Here is a 12,947-nt window from a genome sequence, read left to right on the forward strand (position 1 = left end):
TTTAATATTTTATATTCATTAATATCACAACTTCTTAATTCAATATGTGTACTGTAAATATTTAAAAAATGTCATTAATATATTTTTTTTTATCATTGCACTCAATTTCAACTTGAATCATGTTTTCCATTCTACTACTACATATAATATTGGAAATTTTTTTTTTATAATTTTGAATCGTTTTTTTATGTTTGAATTTGACGATAAAAAATAATTTGCAATTTCCGCCGAATGATTTTTGTATTGCATGATAATATTTTTTGATATGATAAATTTAAAAATGTTATTGTATAAGGTGTCGATATTTGATGATGAAGATGATGAAGAAAATGAATAATTTGAAATAGAATTTTGAATTTTGAATTTATTATTTGATATTGCTTGAGAAATGTTTATATTAAAGTGGTCTTTACTTTTTAAAATTGTCTGATCTACATTAATTATACTATTGCCCCCTCCCTATATAAATCCCCAATAGTTGCAGCCAAAATGTTGGCAACATTCTGAAACAAATATAATAATATACTATTATTTAGTGCTTAATTTAAGTATTATAAATGATTTATAAAATTTAATTACCTCATTAAAATGTATTTTTTTTTCAAACGATATTTGAATATGATATCCTTTTTTCACTGTAATAAAAATCATTATCATAATTATTATATATAAAATAATCCTGGTCACTGTACTGTTTGAGTTAGTATTAATATTATGATTACTATTTTAACCATTCAAATGTTCACTAAATTTATTTAAAATACATTTTATAGTACAATTAACAATGTAATATGTATATATACTTGTATGTATATTTAATCTATGAATTAATTCATTGCAATTTTTTAATATATGTTAGATTGTTTATTAGTTTGATTTGATTTATAGATATTTATAGATATTGACAAAGTTGAGTAAGTTAATGAAAATAATTAACTCAAGTTAAGTAAAGAGAATACAAGATCAATATGTTAAAAGTTTCTAGTTAACAGTTCATAAATTTAATTCTATATGTTGAAAATTAATAAGGAAAAAAATATTAACTTAAATCAGTTCAAAAATATAATATATATATATATACACGCAATATTTGTACCTGTTATTTGTGGAAATGGCTGATCCTCCAAAATTGTGGTATTCAATTCTTCTGCTCCAACTACCACAATCTCAACATTTTCATTTTCTAATAATAAAAGTATTTATGTATTAATATTTGTATTAATATTTTATAAATAATAAATAATTTGACTTATCAAAATTTTCATTTTCAGCTGGAGGTACTTCAACCAATTCAAAATGAACAACTACAAAAAAATAATATATTAAATCTACTGCGTTATAATTTATATTATTTTTAAACATTGATATAATATTAAGTACCTTTGATTTCTGGTTCAGGTAGAACTTCCAGTATATTGTCTATAAACGAATTTAAAATTTTAATAATATCTATACAATTTTATTATTTATTTTAAAATTTCAGTTATAGAGAACCTTTCATTATATCTTCATTTAATCTCTGATGATGAGGTCTTCTAATTGTAATTGGACGTCCTCGGCGTCTTGCAGCATGTAAAATGGGGCGTCGGACAGCAGATTGTACTTGGACTTGATCTTTGCCCCTTCCAGTACCATGTCTTATGTGTCCTGGTAAGCATTCTGGTGGTTGAAGATGTCGAAATACCAATGCATTTGATGGTTGATCATTTAATTGTTCATCTATTTTTAATTACTTATAATTTCTTAGTAATAATTAAATTAGTAAAAACAAAATAAATTTACCCGTTGGTAAAGGGCCAATTCGTTGATCCCAATAACCTCTTGCAGAGTGAGCAATCCTTCGAAAAAATGCTGAAATGTATCAGCTATTTCTGACGTTTTGAAGTGCAGCAATTAATAAATGGTTATTGGTGTCTCTAGTTGTTAGTATTGCTCTCCAAACCTACAATAACATTGATAATAACTACACTGGTAGTCATAGTAGTAATATCCTAAAGAACTGTAATGCTTAACAACTAAGAATTAAGTTCTGTTTTTATTCTTTTTAATTTAAACAAAATTAACTTAAAATATTTATTAGTTATTTTATTATACATAAATAATATTATTATTATTTTTCAAAATATAATAATTTTGGATGCATATTGTGCATACAATTATACTTAAATACAGCAACAAGAATACAAATTGTAGTTGTTTATGATAATTACATGTATATTTTGTTATTTTATTTTGTACAGAAATATCTTTTATATATATATTTGTTAGGTCGTTACCTTATAGCCATTTATAATCTGCTGCGTTTCTCTTCATACTTTTCTTTCTAACAAACGTAATCGATCTACAAGTAAAAAATTTACAATTGTTAACCTAATATTTTATACATAATTTAAGTAACTAATCATGTTGCAATTTCTAGTATGAGTACCATAGAAGGTCCAAAGGGGTGGATGTCTGCCAATTGTTGTCCGAATTATACTATAGAAGCTCTCAATATAATTATTGGTCTGTTATCATTTGGTAACGGATGCACCGCAGACTCTCAGTGTAGATGTATTATAATTTATTATCATTATCATTTACGGTTTGTTTGTTCGTGTAGTCTCATGCAAAAACACATTTCGAAACCGCCACCGGTACACATAACATACGTGATTCAAATATTAGTGATAGCAAGTATTAGGTAGATGGATTGGAATATTTTTTACGTTACGATTTGTTCGAGTTCAAACCTACAAACTGTCAAAATATAAAGCCGTCCGTGTACAAAAATGTCTTTGATCACGCTACAAACCTGTGTTCGATGATTCCACCCGCAGAACTCGCAGATGTATATTACGTTAGTTGGCCATGGATTTTGTGGAAAAATTAACACAATACGAGTACACCAAATTTAAACCGTTTAGATACTTTATAACGTACTGGATTTAATTGAAAACGACGCTATTATAAATATTTATTCTTTAAAATCACCTGTAAGTTTTTTATAACATGGAACATTTAATGTTTACAAACATTTTTTTCAGTGTTATAGATATTTCATAATCAGATTATTATTCAAGACAACGTACTTATAAAGATGAAAATAAAACTTTAGCTGTTATCGTTGAGAGTTTACCGAATCTTATGTCTTTCGACATATCTGGTACCAACTTGGGTGGAGAAGGTAAATTATTTGAGTAAAACAAAGTAATATTAATTGTAATCAATTTTTTTATAATAAATGTTAGTGAAAAAAAATCATTAAACCAAATGTTTTCATTTATTAAAATAACTATATAATGTTATATAAAACCAAACATTTTCAATTTTATTAGTTTTTATTCCGGTTATGATATCCTAAAAACTAAATATATCTGTTAGTTATTTTATGATGATTCAAAGAAAAATTAATTAAATAATTACGGTTTCAAACCATAATATTTTTATTGAATATTTATAGTAGAGATAATTTCTAGTTTAGAGAGAGTTTATAGGAATGAGAAGGAAGTAGATAATAACCGACTCGTAAACAGCTAAATTGTATAATCATCGTTCTGGATAATTTTAAATTATTGAACCAGGTTTTTTTTTAATATGTTGGAAACAACACTTCTATATTTTGAGGTAAAATTAGATGGAAGTCTGTTCCAACAGGAAGACCAAAGATAATTGATATGTTGGCACATAACTGAGAGGAAGTGATTTATATATATATATATATATATAGCAACCTATCTACCAATGAATCAGTAGCGTATATATAACTTTTGTATGGAGGGGATAAGTTGCAAAAAAATTATCATGGAAGGAAATTTCCTAAACCTAAGTACCTACACATTTCAATAATAAATAATAAAAGATATATATATATTGAATGTGTCAAAATAATAATTTAAAATAAATCCTAGCATTATTTTTTTGTTTCCTTATAATTTCCTTACATTAAGAACACTATTTTACACAATTTTAAAAAGACCTATGGGGGGGATGTGATCCCCACATCTCCTCCTTGTTAACGCCCTTGCAATGAATACTATGATATCACCAATATCAAGAGATCCACATTAGAGACACTGATTTCAAAGTATAATACAAATAAAAAAATTATTTAAATTATTATATTCTGTTCAGAGGCGGCTTGATCGTGAATTTTGTGGTTCATTGAACTGCTAAAAAGTTTGGGGTGGGTGTCATTTTAATAGGTGGGCACTTGGGCTTGGCAACTGGCAGTGGTAGGTTATATAAAATTGGTAATTTAATTGAAATTAGGTAAATAGTTATACCTAATATAACTTTTTGGTAGGTAGATGGATGGTATTAACTGTGCTTGAACCACCAACTGAAAAATATCAAACCGCCTATGATTCTGTTTCAAGGTTTCCATTGGCATTTTCATTGTAAATTAAAGTATTGAATAGTTCATCAATTTCATATTAATTAATTATAACTTTATTGAATATCGAACTATATAAACATGTATATATTTTAAATATTTTTGTTTTAATATTTGAAAATGAGAATTCTATAAATGAAACAATGATAAATATACATTATACTACCTATTATAAAATTTTATATTTGAACCATTTTATATGAATTTATATTTAAAAATAATAAACCATTTATAAACAATTATATATAAATATTGTCTACTTAATGATCATTACCAATCACTGTAATTAATTCAAATTGAATATATCATCTAGACTAATATATAATTATTACTTTTATTCATGTTTGTTGTCTGGTTAACAGTAGAATTGTTTCAGTTTAATTAACTTAACAGTCTTTAATACATTAGCCATATAATACAAAACATTATATTTAATTACAGTTCTGAAGATGATTAATTAATCTTGCAATGAATTTTATCTAAATTAGTTATTTACATTAATTTGAATAATTTAACTTTAATTATAATAATTTTTCATTTGTATATTATTGAATTTAGGTAGAGCAGAACATTCTATGCACTAGTCCTTAAGTGGCAAAAGTCAGACATTCCCGGTTTAGAGCATAGAGTCGACAATCCTTTATAATTCTTAGGTTTATTGAAAACCATGCATAATGCTTGTCGACGACATAATATTCCTGCAAAAAGTAATATTTATTCATCGTGTTATCAATTTATAAGTTGATATTTACTTTTTTTCATAGATAAGTGGTGATGATAACAATGAACATATTTAATAGTGATTATTCAAATATGGAAAAACAGGAACTTCTCAAGTCATCCATATCATGACTTTAGGCTTTAGAGTGAGAAAGCCAGTTTACAACATAGATTATGCTCTAGATACAATATTAAAAGTACTTAATACACACGTTAAAAATAAATATATTCAATTGAGTGGAAAGTCAATATTCATTAATTCTTATTTAGTTGATTATATTGATTAATTTAAAAAAATAATTTAATGCTGTTATTAACTACATTTTGAAAAATAAAGATCTGCCATTATTCAATGATATAACCATAAAACAACATATAACCACTTAATTAACTATGGAATATCAATAATATAATGCAAAAATGGCGTACTATGTCTGTCAGTGTTTTAGCATATTGACAAAGGATATGGTAATTATCACTATCAGATAAAAGCAATAAAAAAAAAAAAAAATCTTAGAAATCTTTTCATATTATTTACTTAAAATATTAATACTGTGATATTTTAAATATAGAAGTTTGAGTTTAAAAGTTTAGTAAAAATGTTGCTTCGTGTTCTATTCAGTTAAACTTTTGAAGACTGTAGAGGACTATTGGGAGTTAAGTATGTATTTAGTGTACTTAACTCTGTTGCATTTCAAGCGAATAATAAACCAAAAAATGAAATTGATTATGTTGGTGTAATCAAAGTAATTAAAAATGTAATTTTCTATATCTTAAATAGATCAGTTATAATGCTGTACGTGTTATTGCATATTTGTTATCTATTGGTTGTGAAGAATGGAATATTAAAGAAACATCTAGACATAGAGTATTAGATGGTTTAACAACAGCCATACTAGATTGGGATCTCGATTCTGATCCAGATATTATTCAACATTCCATTGAATTAATACTACAGCTTGCACAAATTTGATACACACCTCAGCACACACCATAATATTACATGGTCTTTGGCAAATTTTACAAAAAAATACCGTAAGTTTTATGACTAATGTATTAAATATATTGAAAAAAAAAAAATAAATATAATAATAATAATATAAATAATAATATATGTAATATATTACAATTATTTACAGCTGAAAAATACTGTTCCATGGTGATAACAGAAGGTGGTTCAAGGATTATGAGTGAACTACTCGAAGACTAAAGTATACTTTATGTCAAAAATAAATGTGAAGCTATACATAGTTTAGAACAAATAGTTATCAACCAATGTCTAATGCAGTGTTTCTCAACTTTTTTACTCTGGAAACCCCCTTTTTGAATTTCAATTTTTTAGCAACCCCAACATATATATTATTTTATATACTCCTATGAATTATTATTTATAATTCATACTTTAAGTACTGTACATTACACACTATACAGTGTACATAAAATACATATATATTATAGTTATTTTTAACTAAAAATTGTATATCAAATATTTTATTCTATAAATATATATTTAAAATAGGGTTTTGATGGCTTGGTTATTGCTGTTGATATGACATTATTTCGTCAATTCTTGGTGTAATTGACTTTGTTAAACTACTACTCATAACATTAATATATAATTATATATATTCGTATTATGTAATATTATAATATTTGAATAAAATAATAAAATATTTAAATTTTAAATCATAGGCGATCCTAAATAATAAGTTGGCAACCCCAAAAGGGTTTAATATGTGAGCAAACCATTGATAATGAAACAACATAATGAATTATAATTATTTTTACGACACATTTATATAATTATTTTTACTTTATATTGTATGGTCTAATCTAAATTTACTTTTAATATTTATTGATTAATGTCATTGATTTCATGAACCTGTGTAATTATTTTGTTTTATACATTTTTTTATATTTTGATTATGTATTAAAAGTATAAGTTTAAGTATACCAATATATAATTTTTAGATAAAAAGTTAACATAGTAAAGTAATATTGTAACATTTTTCAAGCTAATTATTCATAGAAAAAAAAAATAGAATAATTTGAATACTTAGTATACAAAATTATTAATTTTAGGAATATATATTTTGTAACTTTGTTGCTTTATTAGTTTTAATTGATTGGGAAAGTTCAATTAAATTTAAATTATTACATTAACATGCTTAATTTTTCACATTATACAATTACTACAAGAGAAAATTGAATGAAATTAAAATTAGTTTTGAAATTTAAAAGTTATAATCTAGTTGATTTATTTTTACTAGTATTCTTATTGTTTTTAAAATTAAATTAAAATGAATCGTTATTCATACCATTTGATAAAAAAATGAATTCGCAAAAAACTATCAAAATTATGAATTTCTTAATGTAGGTTAAATGTTATTTTTTTAATATAGAAATAAATAATTCGTGTATATATACATGAATAAATAACTTTTTATATTTACAATATTATTTACAATATTTACAATTTTTATTTTGTTCTTTATTATTTTATTGTTTATTTTTTTATTGACTCTATTTATCTGCTGCTCATAACTACTATTTCTCCATCGACAAAAAATTATCTTAACATTAAAAGATTCATGTTTACTTGAAAAAAACGGATTAAAATTTGTAAATCTGTCATTTGAGGGTTAAATTATAAAGACAAAAATCATATTATTTTTGTATTTATATAGTTTAATAGAAATTATATAAAACGTTATTTCAATTTAAAGATACATCCAGATATACTCAACTTATAGAATACCACTTTCTGACTTATTCAGAAACAAATAAATTATAAATCGCACTCTCAGTGCATATATTACGAGAGGATCGCGACAGCAAAACGTGAGCTAGTTTTTCGGAGCAGTTATCATGGCTAAAATGAACGATAGTATCATTATCATCCTGTGTTTGTTATCAGTAAATATAATATAAAATCTATAAATATGATAAACAATTTCAACTTTGACGTTATTAACTCTATTAATATTTACAGTGAATTAGAATATTCGTTATTTTTCAATTTACCTTAACTACTATAAAGTATCAAGCATTAGAAATGCTCTCCTAAAAAATTTAATATTTTTGATATATGGCCTTCTTGCACTGATAGTGCGATATATAAAACGTATAATATTTTAGTATAAAAAAACTAATTTTAATAGTATATATAACTATTTTTATGTTTATTATAATAGAAAAATAATTTTTACTTTAAAAAATATAAAATTCTAAACGAATTTGGTTTGAATGTACTTACAATAAATTATTTATTCGTGATTATATAACATAAAAGAATATCTCATATGGTTATAACTGTTATATCCTAAGAAAAAAAATATGTATAATTCTTTTTAAACCAAATAGAGAAAAAGAAGAAAAATATAAATATTTTTCGACAGTAAAAATTTTACATAAAACGCGTAGTTAACTTTCTAAAAAAACTAAACTTTCCGGTTGGTATTATTGGAATCTAATGGTTATAATTATTATGAGTAATTACAATGTAGTAAGTTAAGAGCAGCGACTTACATAAACACATTTATTGTACCTAATCGTAAATTATGTGAATAATATTTTTAATAAATTATAGCTTAAAATATTTTTATTTGTATAATAACATATTAGATTAGATTACTTTTATTTTTTTTCTCATTGCAAGTTGATCTCGAAAGACTGGCCATCACGTAAAGCAGTATTATATTCAGGGATGAATCTGAAGGTTGTCTAATGGGAGGAGGTGAATAGAAATACTTATGAGTGGTGTATAAAATACAATGAAGACTTAATCGTCTATTTAGATCGATCTATCTAAAAACACAAGGGGGACAATCGCCATGTCCCCCCCTCCCCCGTAAGTCCATCACTGATTGTACCTAAATTTCATTGAGCTCTAAAAACGTTTACTGTAAACTGTAGACAACGTAATCTACTGTTATTCGTAAGAACGTTTGATTTCCCACCATCTTTGGCAGTGTGACCAACATGCAATGTTTCATATAGATCCTTTTAGTCAATATTAATATTTACGATAACAATACACTGGCTCACGGACAACGGTCAAAGCGGAACAGCGTCTGTTATGGTAGACCACGTTTTTTTATGCGTTACCCGTAAACATTAAGCCAAAACCTGTTTCGATCGTTTTTATTAACACTTTTATAATCATTGAACTATATTAGTTAACATTATTACTTAACACTATATTACCTATAGTTCCGAGTTTCCTAATTGGCAGTTCCCCGCTCGGTCAAAATATGCAACCAGTCGAAAACCGAGTAAAATCGTCCAGTAATTTGGTAAGTTTTTGAATTATAGTTAAATGTATCAGTAATAGTATAGTAATGTTCAAATAAAGGTTTATACTTCCATTAATTCTGTTCATTCCAGAAACCAAATTACTCGTTAAAATTTACTTTGGTTGGTCATACAAAAGCTGTGTCTTGCGTTAAATTCAGTCCAGACGGTGAATGGCTTGCCAGTTCGTGTGAGTAAATTTATAGACAGGGTTCTTATTCGTACATTAATATATTTATGTTATTACATGTTACGTTTATTATTTTAAATTAATACAGTGGTTGTCGCTTATAGTGATCAAAAATGCCAGGAACGGAACAAACAGCCGTTATAAGTGCATTTTTCGTTGCTTACAGTGTTCAGGTTTTCAATTATTGTGATCAGAAATATAAAATATAAGTATAATTTACAATAAAATCACCTATTTTTGTGTATAGAGAAAACGATTACGAATGACAATTATCTTAATCGTGAACTTTAATCGAGCTTATCTTATCTAATGTAACCCACGTAGTAAGCGACACTTCATATGTACATTCGTACATGTTTGAAACCGTTTTTGTTTTCACAAGCACCGATATTTTTACACTTTATACCCAGTTTATTTTCGTCCGTCGTTCAGTTTGTATAGTATGTAGTTGTATATTGTATTATGGCTAGTAGGAGCACATTTTCAATTAGTGAAAAAAAATGTATTTTCGAGTCGCCACTTATAGTGATTTCCGGTTATAATGATCACAGTTCTCTCGAACGAATGTGATCATTATAAGCGGCGACTATTGTGTTATTAAATTTACTAACATTATTTTATTTAAATCCTTAAAATAACACATAGTAATAAATGAAATTTGTTTCTAAACCCTTATGTGTATTCATTTTAACTAAATTTGATTATGTTAAATTTATTAATTATTTGAATTTCTTTTGTTTTAGCTGCTGATAAGTTAATTAAAATTTGGGGCGCTTATGATGGCAAATTTGAAAAATCTATTGCTGCACACAAATTAGGAATCAATGATATCAGCTGGTCGTCTGATAGCCGTCTTCTAGTATCTGCTTCTGATGATAAAACTATAAAAATATGGGAATTAAGTTCGGTAAGAAAGTATTTATAATAAAATCTACATATATATAAAAATCTTGTGTCACAGTGTTTGAAATGACAACCGATTTTAATGAAATTTTGTATATACATTTGTTAGGTCTGCAAATGGTCTTATCTATTTTTTAAACTCCTAAGTGATATTGTTTAATACATCGTAATTTAATTGAATAATATTTGACTCGGTCAATAACTGCGCAATTGAAAATAAATTATTAAATGATACTATTAAAAAACTATTAAAAACTATTTAAAAACTATTAATTTTATTTTTGGTATTAAATGATGGGTATTGAGTACATTTTAAACAATAAGATCCCGCAACAGATGCCAAAACAAACAAGAATGGTAGTTCGAAGGATTAATATGCATATCGGTTGATGATTAGATACGATCAGGACAACTTATTCTGCGATGTCGTAAGCTTGGTCAACAATCTATGGTCGACATGTATGTAATGATAAAGAGCGAACGATTACTATACTTACGATTCAATCAAAAAAAGCTGCGTGCGGAAGATTCTTAAAACAATTGTTAGATATCGGTGATGAGAAAGTTACTACAGATGAAACGGGATACATACAATTACCGACCTATTTCTGCACAATCATTTACACCGTTTACAGCACTCCATACCTCTTACACTTATATAACACATCCTTATACTCCTATATTAAATTAGTTATTTTTTTCTAGCAAAATATTCTCTAGAAATAATTTATATGACATAACAACGTTTGACAGGTCAGCTAGTAAATTTATAATTTTATAAATACCTACAATAACTGTAGCAAACAATTGTTGTAAACTACATTAGCTATTTTATAATAAATTGTTTATACAAATGTTTAACACTTAATCCTCTCATTAAACTATAATTATCATTTAATTTTTAGGCAAAATGTGTCAAGACACTTATAGGCCACAGTAATTATGTTTTTTGCTGTAATTTTAACCTTCAATCAAATTTAATAGCTTCTGGATCCGTAAGTTTTCAAATATTTTGAATTATTGTATATTATTTTATAATATATTCATTAATTAATTAGTTTGATGAAAGTGTGCGTATTTGGGAAGCGAAAAGTGGAAGATGTTTGAAAATACTAACTGCACATTCAGATCCAGTCAGTGCTGTTCATTTTAATAGAGATGGATCACTTTTAGTATCTAGTAGTTATGATGGTATATGGTAATATAAAATTATTTCATATTGTTATTTGTACTTATTATATTTTAATTCATTTTACTAACTAATATTGTATTTATAAAAATTTTTAGTCGTATTTGGGATACTGCCAGTGGTGAATGTTTGAAAACAATAACTGATGAAGACAATCCACCAGTTTCATTTGCGAAATTTTCACCAAATGGTAAATACTTATTGGCTGCAACACTAGATAATACGCTAAAAGTATGGGACTACACAAAAAACAAATGTCTAAAAACATATGTAGGTCACAAAAATGAGAGATATTGTTTATTTGCAAATTTCTCCGTAACAGGTGGAAAGGCAAGTGTTACATGATAATTATTATACTTATATTTCATGTCCTTACTTTAATTATTATTTTAGTGGATAGTTTCTGGATCAGAAGACAATATGGTTTATATTTGGAATTTACAGACGAAAGAAATAGTACAAACATTACAAGGACATACTGGTAATTAAACTTTGTTTAAAACTTACGATTTTCTTAAAAATTTTATAAATTCATTTTTCAGATGTAGTCTTGTGTACAGCATGTCATCCTAAAGCAAATATACTTGCAACAGCAGCATTAGAAAATGATAAAACTATAAAACTTTGGAAAAGTGATATTTAAAGTTGAGTTGAAATATGAAATAATTCTTCATTGTATAATGTATACAAAAGGAATAGTTATATTCTCTTGCCTATTGTCTTATTGTAATTTTAAAAACTGTAAAATAATCTACAGTGATAATAAGTGTTTTTATCTATATGTTTGGTATTTTTTTGCTCAAAATTATACACTTTTCACAACAATACAAATGTAAACTTTTATTAATTTTAAGAATTATTTAGAAAAAATGCCAAAATTAGAGTGATGGATTTAATTTTATGAAACCTTCAATCTGAATTTGCTTTTTATTTGAATAATATAATTTTTTCAAATTATTTCCAAATTATTATATAAAGCAGTGTTAAAAAAATTGTATTTATTTTTTCATAATAATAAATTTAAATTGATATCCAACTGAACTTAAAAATATACTAATGTAAATTTAATAAAAAATGGAATATTAATAAACTTATAATTGTTTTATTTAGTTATAGTAAGTCTTATTTAAATTTAGGTGGATTGATAATAATCGATTCTTAATTGTCATTAATATTATTATATTTTGACTTAAATTAGAATGAATTTATTAGAATATTTCATAAATAAGTTTATTTGCTATACAATTTGTTTGGTATTTTCATAACATTTGAAATAA

At 25.4% G+C, this 12,947-nt stretch overlaps 2 protein-coding genes, 2 long non-coding RNA genes and 1 pseudogene across 5 annotated transcripts; 3 read left to right on the forward strand and 2 right to left on the reverse strand.

The window, feature by feature from the left end:
* Positions 1 to 390: 390 nt before the first annotated feature.
* On the reverse strand, positions 391 to 1,195 carry LOC112691192. Its single transcript, XR_003149291.1, has 3 exons — positions 1,097 to 1,195; positions 580 to 635; positions 391 to 503 (listed from the first exon to the last, which is right to left on the reverse strand). It is a non-coding gene; the product is annotated as an uncharacterized LOC112691192 (long non-coding RNA).
* Positions 1,196 to 1,372: 177 nt separating this feature from the next.
* On the reverse strand, positions 1,373 to 2,573 carry LOC112691182 (annotated as a pseudogene).
* A 36-nt stretch (positions 2,574 to 2,609) lies between these two features.
* LOC112691175 lies at positions 2,610 to 5,222 on the forward strand. The gene is made up of 3 exons (XR_003149290.1): positions 2,610 to 3,166; positions 4,934 to 5,082; positions 5,140 to 5,222. It is a non-coding gene; the product is annotated as an uncharacterized LOC112691175 (long non-coding RNA).
* A 590-nt stretch (positions 5,223 to 5,812) lies between these two features.
* Positions 5,813 to 6,431, forward strand: LOC112691183 (protein zer-1 homolog). The gene is given in 4 exon segments (XM_025565338.1): positions 5,813 to 5,826; positions 5,882 to 6,080; positions 6,082 to 6,130; positions 6,235 to 6,431. Coding segments are annotated over 4 exon segments (333 nt in total). The 3' UTR covers positions 6,306 to 6,431.
* A 2,721-nt stretch (positions 6,432 to 9,152) lies between these two features.
* On the forward strand, positions 9,153 to 12,433 carry LOC112691170 (protein will die slowly-like). Of its 2 annotated transcripts, XM_025565326.1 has the most exons (8): positions 9,153 to 9,390; positions 9,482 to 9,578; positions 10,322 to 10,485; positions 11,387 to 11,476; positions 11,540 to 11,679; positions 11,769 to 12,000; positions 12,064 to 12,151; positions 12,213 to 12,433. In XM_025565326.1, the coding sequence occupies exons 1-8, from the start codon at positions 9,349 to 9,351 to the stop codon at positions 12,311 to 12,313; spliced, it is 954 nt and encodes a 317-aa protein (XP_025421111.1). In that variant the 5' UTR covers positions 9,153 to 9,348; the 3' UTR covers positions 12,314 to 12,433. The 2 variants fall into 2 exon arrangements, with proteins under 2 accessions (XP_025421111.1, XP_025421112.1); XM_025565327.1 differs by lacking the exons at positions 9,153 to 9,390; positions 9,482 to 9,578 and adding an exon at positions 10,006 to 10,080.
* The last annotated feature ends 514 nt before the right edge of the window (positions 12,434 to 12,947 follow it).

This window comes from Sipha flava, unplaced genomic scaffold (assembly GCF_003268045.1).
Source record: "Sipha flava isolate LNK unplaced genomic scaffold, YSA_version1 572_pilon_pilon, whole genome shotgun sequence".
Taxonomy (NCBI): Eukaryota; Metazoa; Arthropoda; class Insecta; order Hemiptera; family Aphididae; genus Sipha; species Sipha flava.

Bases quoted from the DNA above. Each gene is read 5' to 3' on its own strand.
- LOC112691170 (XM_025565326.1), top strand. From the start codon at position 9,349: ATGCAACCAGTCGAAAACCGAGTAAAATCGTCCAGTAATTTG. The intron at 10,486-11,386 runs GTAAGAAAGTAT...TTTAATTTTTAG, and splicing joins AAATATGGGAATTAAGTTCG to GCAAAATGTGTCAAGACACT. The intron at 12,152-12,212 runs GTAATTAAACTT...TTCATTTTTCAG, and splicing joins AACATTACAAGGACATACTG to ATGTAGTCTTGTGTACAGCA.